Source organism: Pantherophis guttatus, chromosome 1, assembly GCF_059756535.1.
Source record: "Pantherophis guttatus breed Tessera chromosome 1, ASM5975653v1, whole genome shotgun sequence".
NCBI lineage: Eukaryota > Metazoa > Chordata > Lepidosauria > Squamata > Colubridae > Pantherophis > Pantherophis guttatus.
The window spans coordinates 63,478,509-63,505,118 of NC_142063.1; the positions used below are offsets into that span (position 1 = coordinate 63,478,509).

The 26,610-nt window shown below is 38.1% G+C and overlaps 1 protein-coding gene and 1 long non-coding RNA gene across 3 annotated transcripts; one reads left to right on the top strand and one right to left on the bottom strand.

Annotated features, from left to right (window-relative positions):
- Positions 1-4,527: 4,527 nt before the first annotated feature.
- GJD2 (gap junction protein delta 2) lies at positions 4,528-9,301 on the bottom strand. Its single transcript, XM_034417940.3, has 2 exons — positions 9,184-9,301; positions 4,528-7,641 (listed from the first exon to the last, which is right to left on the bottom strand). The coding sequence occupies exons 1-2, from the start codon at positions 9,252-9,254 to the stop codon at positions 6,798-6,800; spliced, it is 915 nt and encodes a 304-aa protein (XP_034273831.1). The 5' UTR covers positions 9,255-9,301; the 3' UTR covers positions 4,528-6,797.
- A 293-nt stretch (positions 9,302-9,594) lies between these two features.
- On the top strand, positions 9,595-14,622 carry LOC117665730 (uncharacterized). 2 transcript variants are annotated; one of them, XR_004591445.3, is made up of 2 exons: positions 9,595-9,679; positions 10,362-14,622. It is a non-coding gene; the product is annotated as an uncharacterized LOC117665730 (long non-coding RNA). The 2 variants fall into 2 exon arrangements; XR_009621405.2 differs by lacking the exon at positions 9,595-9,679 and adding an exon at positions 10,042-10,129.
- The last annotated feature ends 11,988 nt before the right edge of the window (positions 14,623-26,610 follow it).

Here is a 26,610-nt window from a genome sequence, read left to right on the forward strand (position 1 = left end):
ATGCTAGAAATAACCTTGTCCTATTCAGATCATACATGTAACAACAACCAACAAACTGATAGTGCTTTTCTAAGCATAAACTCTAAATTGCTTGGCCACTGAGTCTACCGAAACACAAATCCTCCTTTTACTGACTGGTATCAATTTCAGTAGAGGAATTGGCATTGTGTTTTGCTGTTGTGGGGAAAAATCTGTTTTCCATTACTGATAGAATTCTGTAAGAAGTGTGAGAGGATGTAAAGATTTACTGTCTTCCCATATTCTTTATCTCTCCACTCTCTGAACCTGCAAAATTTAATGCTATAATTAGGTGACGCATGCAGGTGAGATACATACAGTAAAACTAAATAACCCAGTAATTCGGTTAAATGAAGTCAGTTTGTGGGTTCTCTAAATTAGATTTGATTTCAATCACTTACAGGCATTAATATTATTGGTGACTTTAGAAAAATATTTGACAAATAATATAATATACAGTGACAGAGAGAGAGATGAATCACTTCAGCCAAATGAGATAAAAATTGTTTATGTATGAAATAATACAAAAGTCATTGTAACAGTTTGCATGGTTATATTTCAGAATATGATTCAATTTCTAATACAGATAATTTAATGAAGTCTGTAAGAGCCAAAACATCAGAAACCCAAATCCATGTCTCTTCTGCTTTTCTTTCCCTGTTTCTTTTTCTACTTAATGATAGTGAATCCTTCCCTTCTCACGGCCACTTCATTCTTGTTCTTTGGTAACTTTCCAATATTTGTTTTTCGTCATAAGCATTCATTGTAATTCATTTCTTTCTCCAGTCTTGTCCTATATTCAGGCCACCTAAACTGAAATGATACATTCAGAAACTGTGGTGCTTCTTTTACAATTGCCCTGTAAAAGGCAAAATGTAATATTCACTAGGAATTCCCACTTAGCTTTATAATAAACACAGTCATTTATTAAACAGCAAACAACTACCTAGGATGTGAAGTTAATTCTAGATCTATACGCAATAGCAATATTAGTCTTCCAAGACTAATTATTCAAGGCAAAGGGACACAGGGAATGATTGTATCATATATTTTACAATTGTTTTATCTTCTGTTATATCCAGTTTTAATCAGGGAAGGTAAAAATCTAATGTCTCTAATGAAGGAAAACAACATATTAATAACAAACCTATGAAATCAGGGATGGAGATCTTGATCCCCCTACTAGCAAGCAAATGATATGGATCTTTCCCATCATTTTATACTTTCAGATCTAACTTCAGTTTGGTGTAGTGTTTAAGGCACCAGGCTATAAACCGGGGTATCGTGAGTTCTAGTCCCACCTTAGACACAAAGTCAACTGGGTGACTTTGGGTCAGTCATTCACTGTCCGTCCTAGGGAAGAGGCAATGACAAACTACATCAGAAAACATTGCCAAGAAAACTCCAAGCAGTCGCCAGAAGTTAACACTTACTCAAAGGCACCTACACCCTCCCACCACCCAAAAGAAACCTTATTGTATATGGAAAGTGTTAATCTTTAGCCCAAACTAGGATTCCAAACCTGCTTTTGCCCTGTGATATATCCACATGCATTTTACGTGGGATAGGGTAGAAACACACATGAGTTTATGAGTTTCTATTTATAACAATGTTGCTGATTCCATGTATGTGAACACTTTGTACAGTTAAAAAATGTTAAGTTTATTCCATTTTATTCCATCCATTTGCGTGTTTCCAATTCAGTAAGCAAGTTCTGCATTTTTTCTTTACAAGCTAAAGTAGTGAGGGAAGTTACTGGCATTGCTTTTGGGGAAGTTATTAATTGTGCTTTTCACTAAAAGCATTGAAATGTATCATTTGGTAATTTTCAAGACATGCCTTCAATATACAAATGGGATTTTGAATCCATGCTAGAGTACCAATAGTAGGAACCCATTTATCTTACCTAAGCTGAGCATGATCCAGAACTAGTAAAATCTCTAAACAGTTAGCTGTTCCTTATTGAATATAAAGTTTGTGCTAAATGGCCTATTATTATCCATTACAGTATTATTTATTAAGCATTATTCCAATTATTCCTATAACTGTTACTGTAACTAGATGCTGTTCCTGATACTATTACTACTATTACTAATAATAATACCAATAATACAATTTATATTTCAATGAGATGCTAAAAATTGGGTACAAAATGATTACCAAATTTATCAAGAATATTTTGTCTGACTTTTTAAAAACCCATAGGCAAATATAGGTTAATATGAAAGTATAGTTGGTAATCTTTACCTGCCATGTTGCCCTCTAAAATAATATTCATGTAATATTGTTCTTCCTTAGGGGCAATAGAGGTACAGCCAAAAAGTGACACTTTTTTAATTGCGGGAACGATTAGTAATTGATCTGATATCAGTCACTTCCAAAAAATACGTTGATTTCAGAGAGAGATTACATCCATCCATTCATTCATTCTTAGTTACATAATTACATGGGTTCCAAAAAGGGCATGATGGCTTAGTGGTTAAAGAGCCATTGCCAGCTAGAAATCTGACAGCCCACGTTCAAGATTGGAGCGCCCCCTAGAGTCAAGCCCAATTGGACAGGGGAAACCTTTACCTTACATAGATTGGATTTTTCTCTAAATAGCTGCTGACCACATTCTTGGGTAACTTTTTAATATACCCTCCCAACAACTGCACAGTAGGCTAGACTGGATTTAGAGAACATGACCAGCCTACAATCACTAAGAAAATCCATGATGGTTCAAAGACCTAAACAGAGGTCCAATATCAGCCCTACTAGGAGTGTCCAACAGAGTGTGGTCAAAAAGTTAAGACAGTGGTACAAGTGACATAAAAATGGATGGAGGTTTGGGCACCCCATCAAAGCCATATCTTTTTTTTTTTAACCACAGCCCTGAGTCACACATTTTAATTTGTCTCTCCAGTGTGTCAACTTGTACAAAATTCCCATTTTCTCCTCCAATAGCTGCTCTTATTTATTTGATTGCTTCTTTTATTTCAGTATCTATGCCACCCTTTTCCCACAGAGCATCAATATAGTAATCAGTTTTCTACACAATATAAAGGAACAATAACTGATTTTTAAAAAATCCTGAAATTATGAGCTGTGCAACTCAAAACATTTGCCAATTCAAATCTGAAAATAAGCATCTCTTTCTGATTTATTCAGCATTCATGTGAGCGGCAAAACCCTGTTTTAAAGCACCTCAAATTCTTTTTAATATCCAACATGTTAAAGCAACTTCATTTTTTCCCCATTACATAAAATTAACAAGATAAAACGACCCCAATCCTGAAAACATTTTCTTAAAAATAAGATATGTAATTCAACAAATGCATGTTCATAATTTACTGTCTGAGATTATTGTGAGCAGCTCATTTGACAGATAACTACAATTTCATATCATATTGTGCTTTTCAGTGAAATCAGTTTATACACCAAAAGGTTGCCCTACACAGTGATTATGTGTAGAGAAATCAAGGACATTCATGGATATATATATATTTCAATGGGCTTCATATGAAATATAATACGCATTTGTGTTAGAGAGTTAAGAGTTCCATTCACCAAGTGCTACTTGCTTGTAAGACTTGCTGAAATGAAAGAGGGTGATTTTACAGGCATCATTTCATACAATTACACAAAAGCAGTTCATTCAACAATTTGGGGATAAAGGGAAACACAGGTAACTGTTTGCAACCAATGACAATGGCATAAATAGCACACCCCGAATTTCTCAAACATTTCCACAATTAAAAGTATCATATCTACAGAGAACTATGATCAAACTGCACAAATGTAAAAAAAAAAGAATGCATTGCTTGATGAACCATCTTTACAGGTATAAACAGCAGACATTTTTCTGTTAAATAAGCAAATAGGTCCATGTGAAATTATTAACAAAATCTGTCCTAAGGCATGTTCCCATCAACAAAGATAAAATGCATTTAGTGCCAACTTTTCCCATTCCCTTTATTCAAAGCCTATATATTGATGATTTTTTTTTTTTTTTTAGATTTGTCTGATCCATTTCCCATCACTGTCATTTAGGCTCAGTAGTCGATTCAGATTGCCTCAAAGCATTTAGAAAATATAGCATGCAGCTGTCTCAAATATATCAATAATACCTCTGTACAGTTCGGCAAGGTTAGGACTGCAAACTCCGTTCTATTGAAAACAATGCTGTGATGATTTATGCATTGTTGACCAGTCCATATGCATATCTGATTTTCTGCCAAAAGAAAGATATATGACTCTGAGCACAAGTGAATTCAAGAATATGGATCAATATAAAGGCTCTTGAAACTTAAACATGGATTTAGATATGGTTATAGTTAATCTGAAGACTAAGGAAATATAATTATGGTACAACATACACTATAGAAGCAAAAGGAAGGAAAAAAAGGAAAAGGAAGTAATTCATTTTCTATTTGTAAATAGTAGAGAATTGGATCTCAAATAATTTTGATTATTTTTATATAATTTTATGTAATTATAATAGAATTATTTATAGTTGTTCTGGACATATTTCAACAGCCAAGAAGGAGAGAGAAATCCTTTGATTTCTGTACTAATTTTAATTTACGGAAATGTAAAATATTTTTCTCCAATATTTGCAATGACATTTGCCATTCAAAACAAACGTATTAGTGAAAATAAAACCTTACATGTATTGTCTATACATGTCTGTACGTGCTGTATAGACCAGAAACGTCTTTGCAGCATTATATATATAAATATATTCAAGAAAATAATCTGCAGATTGCATTTGATTAGAGAAAATTGTTTGCAAAAATGGTATATAATGCTTGGAAAAAGCACATAAATACTTTACCTTGTGACATAAACTTTTTTAAAAAAATAACCTAAAGATGTACTAGCATGGGAGAGTTCAATTTAATGAATGAAGGGGAGGAAATGAATTAAGGGGGAAAAAACAAAATAAGGTAAAATTCTCCCATTTCTAATAATGACCACAGGATGCAAATATGGGCCCTATAACTAAAGTCCACCTTATGATAGTTCAGCTTTTTTAATTTCCAGCTTTTGCAGTTTAACATGTAAGGGGATTCTAAGCAATTTCACATTTTTCCTTCCTTTATTTAGAAACATCCACATTTATTAGTGGACCTTCCAAATTTGGGGGAGCTTTTAAGAGCCTGCATGAGTAGACAACAGGCAGCCTCCAACCCAATATTTGGAGTCCCTTCTAAATATAATTACTAAAAATTGGTGGCATATTGTAAGGTGAGAAATACATAGAAATTGTAGCATAGGGCCTAAAATAGACTAACATCATTATCTAAATGATGTTTACATCATTTACTAACACCCATCTAAAACAATTAATACTATATCCCTGAAATGTTCATATAATGAAAAATGATAAAGATGTTTTGTGTGCTTACACAGACACACAGACACACATGCATATACTGCACATAAGTAAACTGCATTTTCTGGATCATGCTATATTGCTACTTATCCATGTATATTTCCCTATTTTAGCACCATGACACTGTAAGGAAAAACAAACCCTACAAATGTTTTAGATATAATCCAGGCCATGAATATAAAAAGAGGCAATAACGTAATGATTCTTATATTCTAGATAGATACACCAGTTTCATCATCATATATCAGTGCAATGTTACTAACATAGATGCATATATAAAAGAAAGTTAACTTTCTATTTTATAAAAATTATTTTTTTTTTAGCAATTTACCAAGGGCATTTGCACCTTTGCCATAATGAAGAAAAGCAAAAAAAAAAAAAAAGTATCTATAACTAGATAAAAATGGAAGGAAAATATAAAATCCAGTATTTCAAGTGGGGCTCTTTAGCCAAGCCTTTGACTAAACATAGAATTCAATGTTTGAACTTCAAGTATGGCACTTGTTGTAGTAAGGGCAAATAGGTTTTGTTTTTTCACAGTTAGTGATCCATTCTGTTCCTTTGGTATACGTAATTTTAAAATCCAGGTAATTACTTCAACTAGCTGGATTTTAAATCACTACACATCTTCCTCACCCACATAGTGTGGAACTGTGATTTTTTTTTTAAACAAATCTATTTCATAAATTTGATGGGCCACAATTAGCTGTATGACAATTAAAATTATATTGACCTCAGTATGTTCATTATTATTATTATTGTACCAAAATCGATGTTAGAAAAAATAAACGCTAAGCATACACAGTATTTAACTGCTTAATGCCAAAAGAGAGTGTGATGTTAGGTACCCACAAGATGAGGTTTGAGGTGATCAGTACTGGCAGTTTTGCAATCATGTGCTTAGAGAGTAGGAATCTCTCCCTTCCCTTCCCCCCCATCACCCCAAGTTTTGTAGAAATGCTTCCCATCATCCTTCTCTTTTGACAATAACATCCTGGGCATGTTTTCCTTCAGGCATACAAATGGAGTGATACTAATCATGGCCAAAAGATTGTGCTCTTCAACAAATAGCATTGGATCCTGGGGGGAGGGGAGAGGAGGGGAAGGGAAGGGAAGGGAAGGGAAGGGAAGGGAAGGGAGGGCAGGGCAGGGCAGGGCAGGGCAGAAGTAATGGAGCGGTAAGGCCAGATTGCAGGTGTTGAACCACTGTGTTTTTATCCATCTTTTACAATTGTTGTTGTTGTTGTTATCAGCACTCGGGTTTGAATCTGGTCTAGAAAGTGCACAGAGAATACTTTAACGGCTTTCTTGGTGGTTGTAGGAAAACAGTTGTTTAATCAATGTTCCTTCCCTAATGGCAGCTGGCCAAGATACACAGCAAAGCATTCTGGTTCTGCCAGTCTCACACATAAGCAGAGTCACTAGACTGAGTCCTGCCAAAGTTAGGCACACTCATGCGTGGCAGGTCCTTGTTCCTGATTTCGTATATTGATTTCCGTTTAGCTTGTGCTCCTCTCACAGCCATTTTGATCTTTCTCCAACCTAAGTGGTTCAGTTCAGCTAAGTTGAGCACCACACAAATGCCACTCACGGCAAACATGAAGACCAAGAAAACTGTCTTTTCGGTGGGCCTGGAGACATAGCACTCGACTTCCTTAATGCAGGGGTATCTGTCGCATTCATACATGGAAGGGACATTGAATCCATACAGAAAATATTGTCCAACCAGGAACCCAATCTCCAGGGCATTTCTGAAGACCACCTGAATGATATAAAATCTAGAGATGCCTTCTTGGCGCCTCATCTTTGACTTTGAGGTTCTTATGGCTGGATTGGGAATTTCCTTCACTTCCAAGCAATCAGGCTCTGCTTCCTTGGTGGAGTTTTCAGTGTTTTGCAGCACCCCATTGACAATGGTGTTCTTGATTTTCTTACTGTCATCCCGCTTCATGGAATCCTGATCTCGATCCAAGGCAAGGAAAACAGTAGAATACCTCATTTCCCTCTGCTTGGCAGACTGATGAACTGAGTACGTTATAAAACAGAGACTAGGAGTGCACACCATGATGATTTGAAATACCCAATATCTAATGTGAGAAATAGGAAATGCTTGGTCATAACATGCCTGGTTGCAGCCTGGCTGCAAGGTGTTGCACACAAACATAGTCTGCTCATCGTCATACACAGTTTCACCTACAATCGCCACAATAAGAATCCTGAAGATCACCACCACGGTCAGCAGAATCCTACAAAACAAAGGTTGGGTGAATGCACATGTATAGGGTTGGAGTGGAATTTAAAACAACAACAACACAGAATTCATTGGGCATTGTCTACATTGTCATATTGTGACTAAGGACCAAGGAGGCCTTCAGCCCTCAGTCATAAAAGCTCAGTGAATGGCCCTGGGCTAGTTTGTTCCTCCCAGCCTATTTCACTCTTTCAAAAGTAAAAAATGGAGAAGAAGATGGTATGTGCACTGCTTTCAGTTTCTGGAGGAAAGGTTGAGTATACATCTAATGAACACAAAAATAATATTTGAGGACCTAACCTTAATGCTATGAACATTGGTGCATTTATTATAGTTGTTTCTATTGTTTGGTTTTGCTTTTTTAACTGTTTCTCTGGCCACTTTTTAATATTGTTAATATGACATACACATTTATTAAAACATCATTCATCCATGCAATTCCTACATTTTTGAGTTGAATGAATGAAATGATTTCCTGGCTGTTTTCATTGCAGTTAAGCAGAACTGTCCAGTGCTGAATTTGTATGGCACTCACCCACAAAGAACTTCATAGCTTTTGTTGAATGGTTTGATTTTATGAAACAATGCACTTCTCTCTAGGGACATTTACAGCAAGTAGGAAAAACCTACTTCCTTGGTTTCTGAGAGTACACAAAGCTTAATTCTATTAGTAAAGGACAAAGTCTATAACAGCGGTCACTTGAGAAGCACTTTCTCCCTCCCCTTCCCCTTCCTGAGCCTCTGCTGCGGTACAACAGAAGTTGATCAATTAAAAAAGAAAGTGAAATGAAAACCAGCAGTGCATCTCCCATTTTCCTATGGTTTGCAATATATTGATCAACCATTACAAATCGTAACTGAGAAGAGAGGCAAATCAGAGGCAAGGAGGCTGCTTGCCCTTACTTTACCCTTGTTGCTATTATTACTATTATTTGCACACTGCAATCACCAGCTAGATTAGAGATTACTCTTGGGACTTAAAAATAAATAAATCTACCCAAAAATATATCCCATCCATATTTTTTTTTCATTAAATATTAATTCAAGAACCTTTGTTTATGAGCACACGAATGGGAGCGAAAACTGAGAAGTAGATTGTACAGAACTTAAAAAGTCTCCCCTGAACTCTGCAATAAAATACAGAAATGAAGGCATGTGAGAAGTGGGAAATGCCAGTCCTGTGCAGCAGGCAAGCAAGTTTTATTGAACAAATAATTTGAGGACAAGGAAGGAAGGAAGAAGGGTCAGTCAAGGTGTCCCGTTCAGGCTGCAGCCTTGCAGCTCCCTTCCTCGAGGGGAGGAAAAAAACAACCACCACAATCCCTTAAGAGACTTTTCTTCCAAATTCCTGCCTTCGGAATTGGAGAAATGACAGCCAAGCAGACACTTCCGAAATGAGTTTACAGCCTCCGCGGCAGCTTTGCTGAAAATCAGCTGGTCAAGCGGGCAAAGGGAACTCCGGAGAAGGGAAGGGAAAGGAAGTGGGGGAGGAGAAGATCCCAAACTGGCCGGCTGGGAGGCTGTGGATCGGGCTTACCTCCCTATCATAGTAGAGTGCTGCTGGACAGCGGCTTCGAGGAGTCTCTCTAGGATGGTCCATTCCCCCATCGCGGTTCATCTGGAGGGGAAAGCTCGGCGGCGGCGGCGGCGGCGGCACCAGCGACCTCACCAGAGCGGCCGAGAAGCACCAGCCTGAGCCGGGCCTCCTTGTCCTGCGAGTCGAAGCCCCGACCCCCGGGGGGCGGGCTGCTTGCAAGGCAGGGCGGCGGCTCCGGGGAGCCAGCTTAGGCGGCGATCGCCTTCCGTGTCTCTCTGCCTGCCTCCCCGCCGCCTTTAAGTAGGCTCTGCTTGCGTCACGGCCAGGTTGGAGGGGAGCAACTAAGCGGCGGCGCCACAAGCTGCAAGGGATCGCCGCCTCCCCCGCCGCCAGGTTGCCAAAGGTTCCGGCGCGAAGGGGCAATTCTTCGCCGCGATCTGGTCCCCCACTCCGTCCAGGTGCCACTTTGCGGAGGGGCCGCCCGGCATCCAGGCAGGTAAGGGCGAGATCGGAGGTCCCCTCCCCCACCCCACCCCCCAGCCCGTTAGCATCCTCGCGGCTGGATCCATTTGCCTCGAGTCCTTGTGGCTGGGCCTTCGGCGGGCTCTTGAAGTGAAGAGAAAGGCCTTTCCTTGGCCCGGGCTAGCCGGGTCTGGGTGTGAAAGAAGGCACGAGAGTGTCGGACGTGCTGGAGACCGACAGTGGGGAGAATCGGGACGCAGAATCGAGATGACTTCCTCCGAACCTACAAAGCAACGTCTGTTTGATCCGGTCCTCGTGCAGAAAGGTTCGGTGAAGATGAACAGAGCAGGTCGCCAAAGCAGCTCCTGCTTTGAAGAGAAATTGCCCTTGTTTGAGAAATGCCTTTGTGGTAGGTGAATCCTTCCCTAAGAAGGCACCCTTTCCCGGTGCTTTATTTCTCTTCACCTCCACTCAGAGCTTCAAGGTAAGACGAGGAGACCTTAGCATAAGATTAGTAGAGGGAGGAAAGGGCAATTGGACTGAGTTGCATATTTTAGCACTCTTGGCAACTGCTGACCCTTCTGCACCAGTGGAAAGGGGAGGGTTGGGCAGAAAGGATTATCAATTCCTTTCTGTGGTGTGTGTGTGTGAGAGAGAGAGATGGGGAGGGGCTGTTCTTAAGACATCCATCTAATCGAATGGTGTTCTTATCGAAGGGGCTTGTTTCACGTGCCACACGTTATGTCACGTTCTTCGAAATGTGATGGTCATCCTGCTGGGTTTGGAACTTTGCCATGGATTTTGCCATCAAGCTCCTGGAGGAAACTCCTGAGATGCCACCAGGTTCACAAGCATCCACAGAAGGGGTCCAAATGATGTCAGAAGGGCAGCTGCATCTCCACACTTTTGGAGCCTTGTCTCCTTTTCATATGCATTCTATATACCCAGCCAAGGGAGAAAACATGTATGGCTTCACCAACAGCATGTGGCCAAGCAACTCTCCAAAATTGGGAATCAGCCCAGAAGCACCATGAAGTGGCTTGTAATGTCATCTTCTAAAATCAAGACTTCTAATATATTACAAAATTGGTGGAGCTGTATTTCTAGGGTAGCACATCTCCTCTCGATGTACATTTTTTAAAAAATTTTGATAAAATTGTAACACATGGATTTCAAAACAGTTTTTGCAGATGTGTGTATCAGTTACCAGTAAGAGAGTCGTGGCAAGCTGTAACGTCTACTGTGTCAACACTCAGCGGCAAACCCGAGTGTGATGCTGAGAAATGTATGAAGTCAACCAATGAGTCATTGCTCAATGTTCTGTTTCACAGTTCAAGCTGGCACTTTGCTCTGTCTTCCCTACTGAATGTACATGTCGTTCTGACAGCACAAAAATGAAGCCATGGATGCAGCTGCAGTAAGCACAAAGGAATCAGGCAAATCTGTCTTGGCTGCATGATATGTGGCATTTCAGTCTAATTCTTGACTTTGGATATTAAACATGACCTGGCATTGTAATTTCACAGCTCTGGGTTTTAATGTACACTAATTATACAGCAACATGGATAACCATCAAAATGCCATGGGCACCAAGCTAGATGGTATAAATATCCCAGAGAAGAATGACCCTGAAGCTTTGAAGAAGGAAGCACGCAGAAAGTTGCTTAGCAGTTTTCTAGTTGGCTGCCCTTGCGTTTCAGTGAATGTGGCTGAATGTCTTCTGATGACAATCCTGAAAGATAAACTGCAGAGGTGAGGAAGTAAATCAGAAGCAGGCCTGTTTTATGTCAACTGTACTCAACTCCTTTCTTCACTGAAGATGTTATACTGTAATAATTTTCTGAATCCCTTTTTAATTAGGGAAAAAAATGAAACAAAATTGTTTCAGCTCCCTAGGAACTGTCATTTGTAGCTGCATACCCATTGTTGCAGACAATGAAGACTTTGTATCTTGTAATAATTAAAGAATATAAAAACATCGCTTTCAGTACTAAAACAATATATTTAATGGCTGCCTGGAAGTAATATTCAGCTTGTTGAAGTATGTTGCACAATATTTCAGACTGATAATTTTCAAATAGAAAAGTATGCTGGGGGAAAAAGAGGTCACATATTATCTGCTGCCACTGGACACTGTTGTGGTGCAGGTCAGTGAACAATAATAAGTATTTGCTTTATACAAACCACTTTTCAAAATGCAGGTACGACCACAATTGAGCACAAAATTTCAATTGCTCTGCAAGACAAGTGTTAAGTGAGTTTTGCCCAGGGATGCTATTCAGCAGGTTCTGACAGGTTCTGGAGAACTGATAGCGGAAATGTTGAGTAGTTCAGAGAACCGGCAAATACCACCTCTGGCTGGCCCCAGAGTGGGGTGGGAATGGAGATTTTGCAATATCCTTCCCTTGGAGTAGGGTGGGAATGGAAATTTTGCAGTATCCGTCCCCTGCCATGCCCACCAAGCCATGCCCACAGAACCGGTAGTAAAAAAATTTGGATTTCACCACTGGTTTTGCCCCATTTTATGACCTTTCTTGCCACAGTTGTTAAGGGAATCACTGCAGTTGTTAAGTTAGGAACATGGTTATTAAATGAATCTGGTTTCCCTATTAATTTTGCTTGTCAGAAGTTGATCACATGACCTGGGACACTGCAACCATCATAAATACATGTCAGTTGCCAAGTGTCCAAATTTTGATCATGTGAGCATGAGAATGCTGCAATGGTCATAAGTGTGTCACTTTTTTCAGTGCCATTCGAACTTTGAACAGTCATTAAACAAAAGATTGCAAGTCAAGGACTATCCCTAAAAGATGGATTCCCAAGCACTATATACCTATAGTACCAACTGCAGATCATCTATAGATCACACATAATGAGGATTCACACCAACTCTGGCTTAGAATAGGCATTGCTATGCTAATCCCTCTTCCACTGTTACCTTTTAATCTCTGAATTATGAACAAATTGTTTTCATTTCCTTAGGAATACAATACACAAAAAATAGAGCTAAACTGCAAATTGTTGAATTTAAAATAACAGCCTGGAAATAAATATGAGACATGGAGCAAAAGAAAGCATCTCGAAGGTCTTCTGGAGAATTGATGAATGTATAGTTTTTCAGACTGTTTTTTAGTCTGCTGTTCAGACTCTGTCCTTCGTTGAATGGGACATTTTTGTTACTACAGTTGCCCTATTTCTTATTTACCACACTACAAAATTAATGGTGGTGTTATTTTCTATAGTTTACAAGGAATTAGTATTTAATAAAGGTGCAATAGTTTTGGCATTTAAAAAAAGGTAAAACTAATTCATTAAAAAAACATAAAATGCTATTTAATATCTACACAAAGCCATTAAGTGATACTATTCAGTGGCTGAGGTATGAAATATCAATGAGTAGAAGGAACCCAGTTGTATCTCTGTATCCCAAATAGGCATGAATAATGGTAGAAGTCTTGACCCAGTGTCACAGGGCTGTAAAAATCGGGATCTATAGCAACAATGAGATTTAAATTTTAAAAAAATAAGAAATTGTTATTATTTCTTAAGCACCATTGCCCAGGAGATGCCCATTTGGGGATTCCTTTCATGTCCCTGTTAAATGCCCACTAAAGTGATACCTATTTATCTGACTGACATTAACTCTAGATCGGGTTTTGTGCCCACAGAATAAACTGATCTATAATCTTGGGTGCTCTTAGACCAACAGCTTTTGCTGAAACAATACATGGAAACTGCATCAAGGACACCTTTGATTACTTTTGACTTCTGTGTCATTACAGCTATTCCTAGTACATTCTCCTTTTCATATCTTGATTGGACTATTATGAGTGTACGTGGGACATGCCCTTGTCTGGGCATGTCCCATGTACAGCTGGTAGAAAATGCAACTTCCTGTGGAGTAATGACAATGCCCTGATATTGCCATGTAACGGTCTGCATTATTTTATGGTTGTTTATGGGTGAAGTTCAAGGTGCTAATAAGTTATAAACCACTAAAACTCACCTAATCTTTAGCTGTGCAGAATAGTGCATTTTAGGGTAATGATTTTGAAACCAAGGTACCTCAAATGAGTTAACTTATAGAATGCGCTCCAAATTTGGAACCCCGTGACTCCTGTGGAATTGAAATTGGGCATATTTTATAAAACATTTTATAACATAATAAAAAATGTCACAAAACATTTCCTGTGCTCAATTGCTGATGTTTTACTATGCTGTAAAATTCAACATGGGCCATTTTCAAGGCAGATACATCTCTGAATAGCTCCCTGATTTTTTTTGAAAAGTTTCCCCTGAAAACACTCCCTTAGTTCTGCCATTGTTGAAGGCATCGAGGAATCTGGTAATTCATATCTCTGAAATGATGACCTAACAGATCACGGGTTGTCTAGTAACCTTATAATGCTCGACAAGCGTGCCACTAAGGAGTTTGTGAGGCTATTTGCTCCAAACAAAATGTGTCCACCAAGCAATGCTGGTAGACAGTGCATAATAAGAGTCCTGCTTTCCATGAACAATTGTGGAGGAAACATTCTTTGCCAGAGTTCCTTCCTGTGAAATCATCACCCACAACCTTTTTAACATACAGAAAGCTTATTCACATATGGGTGTTTAAGTGGGCATTTGGGGATTGAATGGTCTGGTGAAATATGCATGTGTGGGCCGGGGGTACTACTTCTTCCTGTTTTATTGCTATTGTGCCATTGATTTCGTTGTGATACACAATGTGTGTGTGTGTGTGTTTGTGTATGTACACACATACACGTATATATATTATAAAACTTTTGTAAGTTGCTTAGGTTCACTTGATTGAAGTGACATTAAAGCATTTGTGACACATGGAATATAAGCTAGATCTTTTTAAAATGTTTCTTTGGGTAGATGGGCAGTTATGAGCATTTGTTTAATTGATAAATAAATGTTTTTATTTGTATTTACCATGCTATTAAAAACTGCCCTGCATAAAAGAAATACATCTCTGTGCATATCAAATCTGCTTACGCAGTATCCTTACCATAGGTAACTTGCAAGGTATGTCCTGTGTTCTGGTTTTAATATAGAAAGTGGCATTTATTTCATTATAAAACAAGGACAACTCAGATTGCTTGTCAGGAATGATAGGTCAACTTGACTAGAGGCCCTTCTCCACGTACATCTAACCATGACACAAAATATTGTGTTCTCTCAGTCTTAAATCATCCTTAGCCATATGGACATTAATGTAGAATTGTCTTCCTTATTTTGACACTGTCCAAAGATAGCCTCAAAGTGTATAAACCAGTGGTGAAATTCAATTTTTTTTACTACCAGTTCTGTGGGCCTGGCTTGGTGGGTGTGGTGTGGCTTGGTGGGCATGGCAGGGGAAAGATACTGCAAAATCCCCATTCCCTCTCCACTCCTGGGGGAAGGATATTGCAAAATCTCCATTCCCACTCCACTCTGAGGTCAGCCAGAGGTGGTATTTTGCTGGTTTTCTGAATGACTCAAAATTTCCGCTACCTATTCTCCAGAACCTGTCAGAACCTGCTAAATAGCACCCCTGGTATAAACCCCATTTGGCTTGTTACCTATTAGCTTAAATGGAAGTCAGGTGACTGTGGTGACTTGAAACCAAGGCAATAAAAACAGGGACAGGATTAACAGTGGGGGTCAGCCAATTTGATGCCAGTATAGTTTTTGCCAACTCAAAGATAAGTGAATAACACCAACTCAGCAGTGGAAAAAAGCCCCAAGAGATGCAACTCATTTGTGATTCTCTTCCAGCTGAACTTCAGCTGAAGATGCCTCATGATGCCTCAGCTAAAGATTTACAATACAATTCATGGTTTTCCAAAGCCACTGACATATATTCTTTCCCCCAAAAATTAATGCTTTTGATTTTCTGAGAAACGATTCTGGATTTCCTCCCAATTATTATGTTTGTATGCTTACTTTTTGAAATGACAAGAAAGATTGTCACAGGGGTAGGCACCGTATGGCATGACAGATGTTGCTGAAGTACAATTCCCAGGAAGTGTGCCAAATAGTGAAGGAATTGTATTTCAATCACCTCTGCCAGGCCATAAGTGTCAAACTCATTACTTAAGAACCTCAAAATAAGTGTGTATAAGATAAAGTCCAGGTGTGACAAGATTGTTATGTGTAATGAGAAAGAATCTATGGCTAATTCTATATTTATCAGCTATTTTCATCTTGCCCATATCAAAAGGAAAAGGACACTGCAGATCCAGCAGTCAGAGAAATAAATCAAGAATCTCCAGAATTTGGAGGAAGCTGAGGTTGCTGATTAGGACATACATGTTTTTATGAGGTCAAAGGATTTATTTTCTTTTGTCACCAGCTTCCAGTGATTCTGTGTTTCAGTTTAATTTTAACTCCTGACACTGACATGTGAAAGGAAGAAAATGTTCAAATATATGTGTAGTTCTTTTAAGGTGAATAATTGCATTTTGCCAGTGTTGCTCGTCTTTATGCTTGTAAATAGCACTTCTAAGTGCGAGACGTGAAGTATTTTGATGAACAAGTGCAATTTCTAAGACTAAGGCTATCTTAGTGTTTGGTTTAACCCACAGCAGCTAAAAATTAGCTGCTGAAATGAAAACACCCATCAAGTTCTCACAGCCATTTATCTGCTGTGTTTTTCAGTTTGTGCCTGTGTGAGCATTGATGATTTTATCAGATGAGATACTTTATTCATAAAATCATAGGAGGACACCTTTTTTATGCCTTCCTGTTATAACTTCCTGCAGGAGGTGTGCAAAATTTGCCCTTTTTGTAATTTATTTTCATTGCTGAACCTCAGTTGGTCATTCAGAATAGAACTGTCAACTGTTTCAATCTTTGCAGCATCAGAGGTGTTAAATAGTTTGGATATAAAACCACCCAAGATAATCTTGAAGATAAAATTTGAATATCGAAATAAATCATATTCTTCTGCTTTAGCATTTTTGAATTAGCATAGGCTACTAAGGTGCCTAGGAAGTGCAAGGGGAAAGATGACAGAAATTAGAAAATAGTTTGGCAATGGCAGGCACCCAAGATGAACTTTGAATACAGATGCTATTCTTATTGGCTTTCTTAAACATATGGCACAATGGAGGAATTATCTTAATTGATCAGATAGCTATTTATATGCTTTGCTAAAATGCTATTTAACAATAAGGAGGTAAAAACACCCACTTCTCAGCCTTTTGGTTAAGATCAAACGTAGTAAGAAAAAATGGAGTGGTGAAAGAATACAGTGGGATGAGGTTCCACTAAATATATCTTCCTTTTACTATATAATAATTTTATTAAACATTACATAAACAGATAAAATCTAATAAAAACTACCAAAGATAAAAAATAAAAAACGTGGGGGGGGGAGAGAAATTGTATAAAGAGGGAATAATATTAAAAAATAGAAAACAAAAAATAAAGATATAGCATAAAAAAGAGGAAAATATATAAAATGGTAACTTCTCCCTTCTTCAAAAGAAATATAAACATTTTTGACAATTTATACCGTCTCTTAAAATACAACAAATGATCTCTTCATCCCATATCTCATTTCTTATCTATAAACAGATCCTTAAAACCTTGTCATTCAGACTTGGTCTGTAAAAGTCCAATAAGAGTTACCAGAAATAACAACATATCTATTTTAAACTTGATCAAATTGCACCCACTTTATATTCCTTCCTTTTAATAAACTTAATTGTTAATCCCTTTAAATACTGTCCCACAACTTGCTTTCATTTCATTTCTTTCTTTGTCTCTTTTCACAAAATCTTTCAAAATTAACAGATCTCTTTTATAAATCCAGTATAAAAGTTATCCAAGTCATTTTTTTGCTTTGCCATTTGTATGTCTTTTAATTATTAAGATATCAAACAGTTTCATTTGAATATACAGTGTAGCATCTTTTTCTCTGTTGTTCTTGTCACTTTTCAATTGACTTTCAGTTCAGGCTCAGTCTTGTCTGGTAAACTATGTTCCTCTTCCAAAACATATTTTTAAATACAGTATATCTATAATGGCAGACACTTTTAAGATTAATTTCTGGATTCATTGCTCACAAATATATTCCATTATGTCTGATGTTAAAGTATTTTGATGCATTCTGGGTTAGTAAGTCAATATTAAGTGTTCTTCTCCTTTAATAGTAATCTTTAATTCCTCTTGGTTCCCTTTAGTATCCAATATTCAAATTTCCATCCTATCATATTTTCTTTTAAAAATTCAAAACAACTGCATTTTCCCATGGGAAGAATTCTGAAGATTAATTCCAAAATCTTATTTAAAATCCATCCAGAAATTTAGTCCATTTGTAACTTTCCAAAATCAACATTCTAATCACCTTTTTGCTGTTTATTAAAAGAAAAGGTATTTTAATGTCCTTAAATGTATGTTTAAATTTTGTTTGCCTAAGGATTAAACATAACTCACCTGGTGAGTTTTATAAAATTTATTGATCAAAAGAGTTGAAAAACAGTTAAAAGGCAATTTACAGAAGTGATTGAGATATAAGGGTGGGTAGAACTTTGTAAGGGTATATTATGGCTGTGAGCTTGGTAGAACCCCTCAGTTCCCAGCCCTTCAAAACCTTATGAGCTGATTGCAGAAGTCTCAGTTCCTGCCATTTACTCATGAGGTGCAGCTGTTTGGAGTGCAAGTGGGTGATCTCACGATCTCTCCTTTATTGGAGAATCTTCGCCAGCCATATATCACCTTCCTGCTGCTGATCTCATCACAATGCCGTCTCTGCTCCTTTGGAGACATTTAGTTGGCCATGAATCTTTATCAGAACCACTAATTATATCTTTGATGCTTGCCAAAAGTTTCCTGTTGGAGCAGAAACTGTTTATTGTCCAATCTCACCACTTTAAAAGAAAATAAAGCACCAAGATGAAAATAAGATTATTCGGTCTGAAGTAAATTAATACCAAATTGGCACTGGAGAATCTGCAGCCCAATTTGATACATCATTCTTGTAACCCTGTGGGTATAGTAGTGCTTTCTCAAAGATAATATTTGAAGGGCAAACAAGGAGCTAAAATGGAATGAATATACAAACAGGAAGAGCTCAGGTTAAAAGCACAGATGCTCATAGGCCTAAAAGAGGTAAAACTGCTCATATATTTTTTGAAAATCAACATTTTTTTTTTCTGTAAAACTTTGGAAATGAATTAAAATAGGAGTATCTGTATATTTAATTCAGTGATTATTTGAGGACTGTTTGATCCTATCTCTAAATAAATCATTTGCCCAAATTGAATCACTAAATCACTTTAAATTATCAATCTGAATTACATGCTTCTGGATTTATTTAGACTATGCAAATGACTTCTCATCAAATGATCATCTTGGAGATAACTAATCCTTGAAATGCTAGAAATCAAGAAATTCTTTATTCTCACAGGATAACAAAGAAGGTAGCTCCTTTTGTGATTAAGTCTTCAAGATTCAGATGCTGTTTGCACTTAGGAAGGTATACCGTCATAATGGTTCCAAATTCTGAAATAACTATTTGCTTCTTTTCCCCTGTCTCCAAAACAACTATTTAAGCCAGTGGTCCCAGCATTGTTAGATGGAAATACTTTCCATCTGTGTTTAATTGAGAAAGTATAATGGCTGGTGAGAAGAAATTTGGGGATATTTAAATATAAAAAAGCTGCCTAGGATTGCCTTTTTGGTGAGAGAGGTGGCATATAAATTTAATAAATAAAATAAATAAAAATTGCTTTTGAATCAAATACAATGCTCCTCACTTTTGTCTTTATTCAAATAATGAAACTTGTTCACACTGCAAGCAATGTTGGCTTCAATTGAGGGTTGTTTATATATTTGGTTACATATGTCTTGGGCATTCCTGATCACCTCTCCTCTCTGTTTTCACTACCTTCCAAACAGTTTTCACATTATAATAAATCATAACTTGTGAAGCAGCCCACTGAAATGACCAGAGATGTACTGTGGTTGATTTGAAGTGAATCATTGGGGAAAAGAAACAGGTGGAAAAAACTAAAAACTTGAGATGTTTATATTTTTATTTCTAAATCTGTTGTCTGTGGCTCCTGGGAATGGAATTCTGCTATTCAATTATAAAGGATCAGAAGAAATATAATATTAACCCACACACAACTCCAGCATCAGAATAGAATGTTTTTCTAAAAGACCAATAGGGAATTGTGTTATATTTGAATCAAGAATTAGAACATACCAGTATTTCACATCTTCCATGATTCCAGTCTATCTAATAGCATTTGCTGGAATTAGCAAGATGCATTCTCAATTTGTGCAAATCTTGATTCTTTTTTTTTTAATTAAAAAAATGTATATATTTATTTACTTTCCTTACTGTATGTATCACTGGTTCACGGTAGTTTACAATACAATAGGCACTAACAACATCTAACCAAGGTGTGACAAACATTAAAAGTATCCGTGAAATAATTCCAACTTGGCAGTTTTCTTTAGCAATGGTAAAAATTGGATCTTCAGGGAAAGTTTCTGCATGATGAGGGCTGCTATGGATTAATATGAACACCCATTCAAATGAAGCAATTATATTTCAGTATGCTGAACATCATCACTGTACTAAAATTTCCGAATGAGTATTTACAGTAACTTTGCTATTTGTACTAACAGTAGAAGAAATGTTCATGTGGGAATTTGGGTTTTTTAAATCAGCCAATCCATTATATTGACGAAGGTCCTTCTTTCATAAAAAGGTTTCTTGAAACTGTAAAATTCTTTAAATAAATACATGTATTAGGAAATCAGTCAGCATACAGATATGCAGATAGTATCATATAGATAAAAGAAAAACAATAGACAGCAAGAGGATGTTGAACTCATAGGGTGAATCTTCTGGTATCACATGGAGAGGCTTCTTCAGAGCAAACTCAATAAACTGAGCAGTCTCCTTAAGGGGCATACAATTTTAAGGCACTACAGATTTTCCCCCTTCATTACAAAATCGCTCATAGCAATAACTGCTTCTACAGAAGCCCCCTTGTAGCAGTTCTCTTCATTTTTTATTTCATGACCTGTTGCATTCTGGATTTTTTTTCCAGCTAACCAGTTGGAATCCACTTCACTTCCCATTTGTTCTTTCACATTTCAACAATCCTTCCCCACCTGATCCCCAAGGAAATCTACTCCCTGATACAACTGCCCATCTCTATCTATTCTGTGTTGGCCACCCTACCAGCAAAATCTTAAATTATGGGAATTGGTTCATGCATCCTAAAGTTGCCGAGGCTGACAATACTTTAGTTAGTTAGTTAGTTAGTTAGTTAGTTAGTTAGTTAGTTAGTTATAAAATGCATATAAGATTATAGATATAAGTATAAACATGATTATGAAAACAGGTTAAGGATACGAATAAATGGGGACAGTAGGACAGGGATGGTAGGCACGCTGGTGCACTTATTCACGCCCCTTACAGACCTCTTAGGAATGGGGTGAGGTCAACAGTAGACAGTCTAAGGTTAAAGTTGTGGGAGTTTGGGGAAGTAACCACAGAGTCAGGTAGTGCATTCCAGGCATTGACCACTCTGTTGCTGAAGTTGTATTTTCTGCAATCGAGTTTGGAGCGGTTTACCTTAAGTTTGTATCTATTGTGTGCTTGTGTATTATTGCGGTTGAAGCTGAAGTAGTCATTGACAGGTAAGATGTTGTAGCAGATAATTTTGTGTACTATGCTTAGAGCTATGTCTGATATTCCCATTTATCTCCTCAGGCTGTGCTTTTTTAAAAAATAAAACTCTCCCTCTTCTCATAGCCAAGTTTCCAAATTCAACAATTTCTGTTCTTCTCCCCTGTGCTTGTATTTGGATGCATCTGGGTTTGCTCTCCCAGCTTAGTAGCTCATTAGTTCTTCTGAGTGTCATTTCTTGCCTTCCTACCCGTTGGGACAGACCTCTTCATTTCTAGAGGTTCCAACCATAATTTTTGAACTGACTCCAATCTGTCTCCCAGCAGCTTCTTAGTGCTTCCTCTAATCTCTCTTTCAGTTAACATTGCCAGGATTGTATTTCTTCTGTTTCTGACTTCTACCAATTGCAAACCTGTGAAACCTGATCCAAATAAGCTTCTTTATCCTCCTGGCAAGTTCTTGCCACTCTGCACCAGACTTTAAGTCCTTTACATATTTCTACATCATTATCTTCTAGGTTGCATGAATACAAGCGTACAAAAATATGTGTGTGTCTTGGAATCATTCTCGGGGCAACAGAGGCCAGTGGGCAAATATGAACCAAAATGAGATGAGAATGTCAACTGTTGTGAAGAAAGTGAGAAAGGCCAAGACTAATTAGCTGCTTCCTTCTTCCAAGTAAATTATGTTTTTGATGCAAGATGGGTGGCAAATAAAATTCATAATAATAATAAAAAGGTCTTCTGTCACCAATTATCTGATTCAAAATTAAGTCACTTACTGGACAGAAATGTTTAAAGATGGGAGGCAAATAAAGCACCTTTGTTTTTGTGATAGACCATTTAATGGTGGCTCAGTGGCTAAGACACTGAGCTTGTCGATTGAAAGGTTGGCAGTTCAGCGGTTTGAATCCCTAGTGCTGCATAATGGGGTGAGCTTGTTACTTGTCCCAGCTTCTGCCAACCTAGCAGTTCAAAAGCACGTAAAAAATGCAAATAGGAAAATAGGGACCACCTTTGGTGGGAAGGTAACAGTGTTCCATGCGCCTCTGACATTTAGTCATGCCGGCCACATGACCACAGAGACATCTTTGGACAGCGCTGGATCTTCGGCTTTAAAACGGAGCTGAGCACTGCCCCCTAGAGTTGGGAATGACTAGCACATATGTACAAGGGGAACCTTTACCTTTGTAAGTCCAGGAGAATATACCTTGGGCAAAAGTAAAGAGTATCTGGGATGGGCTTCATAGTTGCATTGCAAGTCCTTAACATTGGAACTTGGATTTGGAACTTGGAACCCACATTTGAATCAGGACAAATCTTTTCCCCAGGTTCAACCATTCATGTTCTTTGCTTTTTTGAATAGTGTTATAAATCACTTCAATAGTTGCCTTTTTTCCCCCAAAAAATGCTCATGCATTTTTTAGGGTGAGACGTATGAGAATCAGTGATCAAGTTAAAAGAGAAAACTATTTTCAGATCATGTCTATGAAAGCAGTTGAAAAGTCACTGATTTTAAGAAAGAAAGCTACTTTGTTTACCACATGCTTTTAGTAACATTGAAGCCTTTTCCTTTAAGGCAAGAAAAAGTTAAGAAGGGCAATTTGTCACAATGCTGAACGTTGCACTGATTTATTGCAAAACAATCCATATATCTCTTCTATAGATTGCTTAGAGGCTGAATTTATTTACATATTTCCAATGCAAATGTGTCCTCATTTTTTTAGCTGACTGTCAAATTCCATCGTTTCAGTACAGAAGTGTCTTTTTAGATGGCTTTCAGCCCTTCCACACCTTTCTTTATATATAAAAATTTTTTATATATAAAGCTATTTACCTATGAGGAAAACAGCTGAACTTTGCAAGAATGAAAATATTATAACCTCAGGTTTTTCTATAGTTGAGATAAGAAAAAAACATCTCAATGTTTCCAATAGATTGTAACCAGGGTAGACTAACATGTATAGGAGGCATGAATGACTGCCCTATTGTTGTTAGGATCTTTCATGAGTATCTATGTTTTTGTGACTTGTCAGAGGGAAGCAAAATGTCTGGATGAAGATTTCTTTAATTTAATATCTTACACATTGCTTTATTGGAATTTGCAAAACTCTTCATATTTGTGGTCACGTGGATTTTGGGATGGGGTGGGGAGAGGAGCAGGAGAACAAATGATAACCCATGGAACATGACATCATCTGTTACTGCATAACTAAAGATAATCCTCATTTAACAACCACTTGTTCAACAACCCTTCAAGGCTACAGTGGTACTAAATGAGGAGACATATGAGCAGTCCTCATAATTGTGATTGTTGCAGTATCCCATGGACATGAGCTCACCATTTGTGACCTTCACTGTGACTTCTGACAAATAATGTCAGTGGGGAAGCTGGCAGGAGATTGAAAATGCTGAACACATGACATCATACTTAATGACCATATGGCAGGACTGTCAAACTTACGTCATGCCAGCGTCATGCACTGGCCATGCCGATGCCCGGTTTAGCAAAGAGGGGAAAAGTCACAATACATCATGTGACGCTGCCATGATGATACAAGTTTGACATTCCTGCCATATGGGATTCTCTTAACTATGACAACCAGAACTGCAACAACTGCTGATATAAGTTAGCATGATCTTGTGAAGTTATGATTACAACTGCATTATTTAACAATATACCATATTTTTCGGTGTATAAGATGTACTTTTTTCCTCCCCAAAAGTGGGTGGAAATGTCTGTGCATCTTATAGAGCGAATGTTGCCAAAGCCCCACCCACCCCCCAGGCTCCACCCTTCGGCTTCTGCCTCCCAGCAATTTGCCTCCTTGCAGCAAACAGCAAACAGCCTGGTCAGCTTCAGCACAGTCTGATTTAGCATGAGCAGCTGATTGGTGGTTGGATCTGCCTCCCAGAATACCGCCTATCAGCTGTTCCAGGCTGCAGGGATTGCCTCCACCCATCGCCACTGCCACCTATTGTCGCCTCCACACACCCCATTTTCAGCCTCCACACACCCCATTTTCAGCCCATTCCAGGCAGTGGGGATAGGCAGTGGCAGCAGCAATCCCCATCACCTGGAACAAGCCAAAAATGGGGCATGCAGAGGCCTAAAATGGGAGGCACGGAGGCCAAAAATGGGGCGTGTGGAGGTGGCGATAGGCAGCAGCAGTGATGGACAGTGATGGTGGCGATGGTCAATGGTGATTCCCGCAGCCTGGAACAGCTGATAGACAGTATTCTGGGAGGCAGATCAAACCACCAATCAGCTGCTCATGCTAAATCAGGCTGTGCTGAAGCTGACCAGGCTATTTGCTGTTTGCTGCAAGGACGCAAATTGCTGGGAGGCAGAGGCAGGGGAAGATTTTTTTTTTTTATTTTCCTCCCCAGAATCCAGATGTGCCTTATAGTCCGGAGCATCTTATAATCCAAAAAATATGGTAATTGCCATTGTTAAGCAAGGACTACCTATATATCATTTGCATGATGCATTGGACATTTTTTAATTTCTCAAAATAACAAACAATGCAATGTGACCGTTGGAATGCTACTTTTGAATTCTAGGGATTATAATTTTGACACACCTGGAGTGAAAGGAGGCTGGCATATCAGATTCTCAAAATGAATGCACATAAATGGGCAGCAGTAGAAAAACTCTGTCACTTCAGAGTTCATCTTCTCTGACATCAGAATGGGGTTAAGCAGCTTCTTTTATGGATGGAAGAAGTCACTTATTGAGTTTCCAAGCAAAGTTGGGTTTTGATGCTGTCTGAGCTCGATTGTTTTTCAGCAGACATTCATTAGCAGCCTAAGTAACAACATCAATGTAAGTGGAAGTTCATGATGTTTCCTAGCCTGGTAATGAAACATCTACTGAAAATAAACAAGCTCAACAAGACCAAAACCCAACATACATTGTCTACTATTGGAACACCAAGCAAAGTGTTTGTGTACACCATTTTGCATTACTTTTCAAATAAACTCTGTGGGCTATATGGATTTGGACAATGTAGGGAACCTTTCAAGTTATCTCCCATTTACTCCCTATCATATTTTTTTAAGGAACAAATCTCCAGCTCCTGGTCTTTCCTCAAGTTCATTGGTTGCACGAAAGACCAGATTTGCCAAATAGCAAGGGCTGAATTATGTTATTTATCCCCTGTAAAGAAAGCACCTTTCTGCTTGAGTTAAAATTAGATTGGCTATTTTTATCTTTATCACGTTCTCTTGTTTGCCTGTGCCTCACAGCAAGCTGAATAGCATCACCAGAATGCAAGGACTATACAGACTATCCAGAGGCCACGCTTACTGAAATGGTAGGAAGTTTCATTAAGCAGAGTCTCACTTCCATGTGAATAGGTGTAGCAGAAAGGTTAAAACATCTTCTAATTGGCTTCAGCTCCTGATAGGAACATTATCTGCTGCATATGTTGCACAGGGAAATATTTGGGTAACCTGCTTAGCTTCAAACTGAGATCAAGCTGGAAACTTGAGGTGTTCAGTATTTTCTACTTGTAATAATCAGCAGCACAGGACAATTCTCTGTGGCTATTCCAGAATCAATTAAATTAGAACTTGAGTAGTTTGCCACTATGAAGTGGCAGGGATGGTGGTTGGAGAGGGGGTGATAGTATCATTGGTATACTATCACACAGGTGACAGTGATAGTCTTAATAGGTAAGTAACTGGATAGCTGGTTCCCGGGCTCACACTTGGGTCTAAAAAAACAGTGGTTAAGTGAGCTTAATGAACTTAGGTGCTGTGTAAGCCCGGCCTTGTAATTTATTCACAATCCAATGTAGTTGAGTAAACAACCATGGTTAAGGGATCATGAGTAAATTTGTCATGCAAATGCAACTTGGGTATGGACAGATAACTGGGATACAATATTTTACTAGACACAAGGTTTTCCCCGAATGCCATCACTCTGCTAAACAAATAATTCCCTCAACACTGTCATACTAGTTATTAAGCCTGCATTACTATTAATCTGCTCATCATTCCTATCACCCATCTCCTCCCACTTATGACTGTATGACTGTAACCTTGTTGCTGGTATCCTTACAATTTATAATGACTGTTTCCTAATATGATTTGATTGCTTATTTGTTCCCTATGACTATAATTAAGTGTTGTACCTTATGATTCTTGATGAATGTATCTTTTCTTTTATGTACACTGAGAGCATATGCACCAAGATAAATTCCTTGTGTGTCCAATCACACTTAGCCAATAAAGAATTCTATTCTATTCTATTCTATTCTATTCTATTCTATTCTATTCTATTCTATTCTATTCTATTCTATTCTATTCTATTCT

Bases quoted from the DNA above. Each gene is read 5' to 3' on its own strand.
- GJD2 (XM_034417940.3), bottom strand. From the start codon at position 9,254: ATGGGGGAATGGACCATCCTAGAGAGACTCCTCGAAGCCGCTGTCCAG. The intron at 7,642-9,183 runs GTAAGCCCGATC...TTTGTTTTGTAG, and splicing joins CACTCTACTATGATAGGGAG to GATTCTGCTGACCGTGGTGG.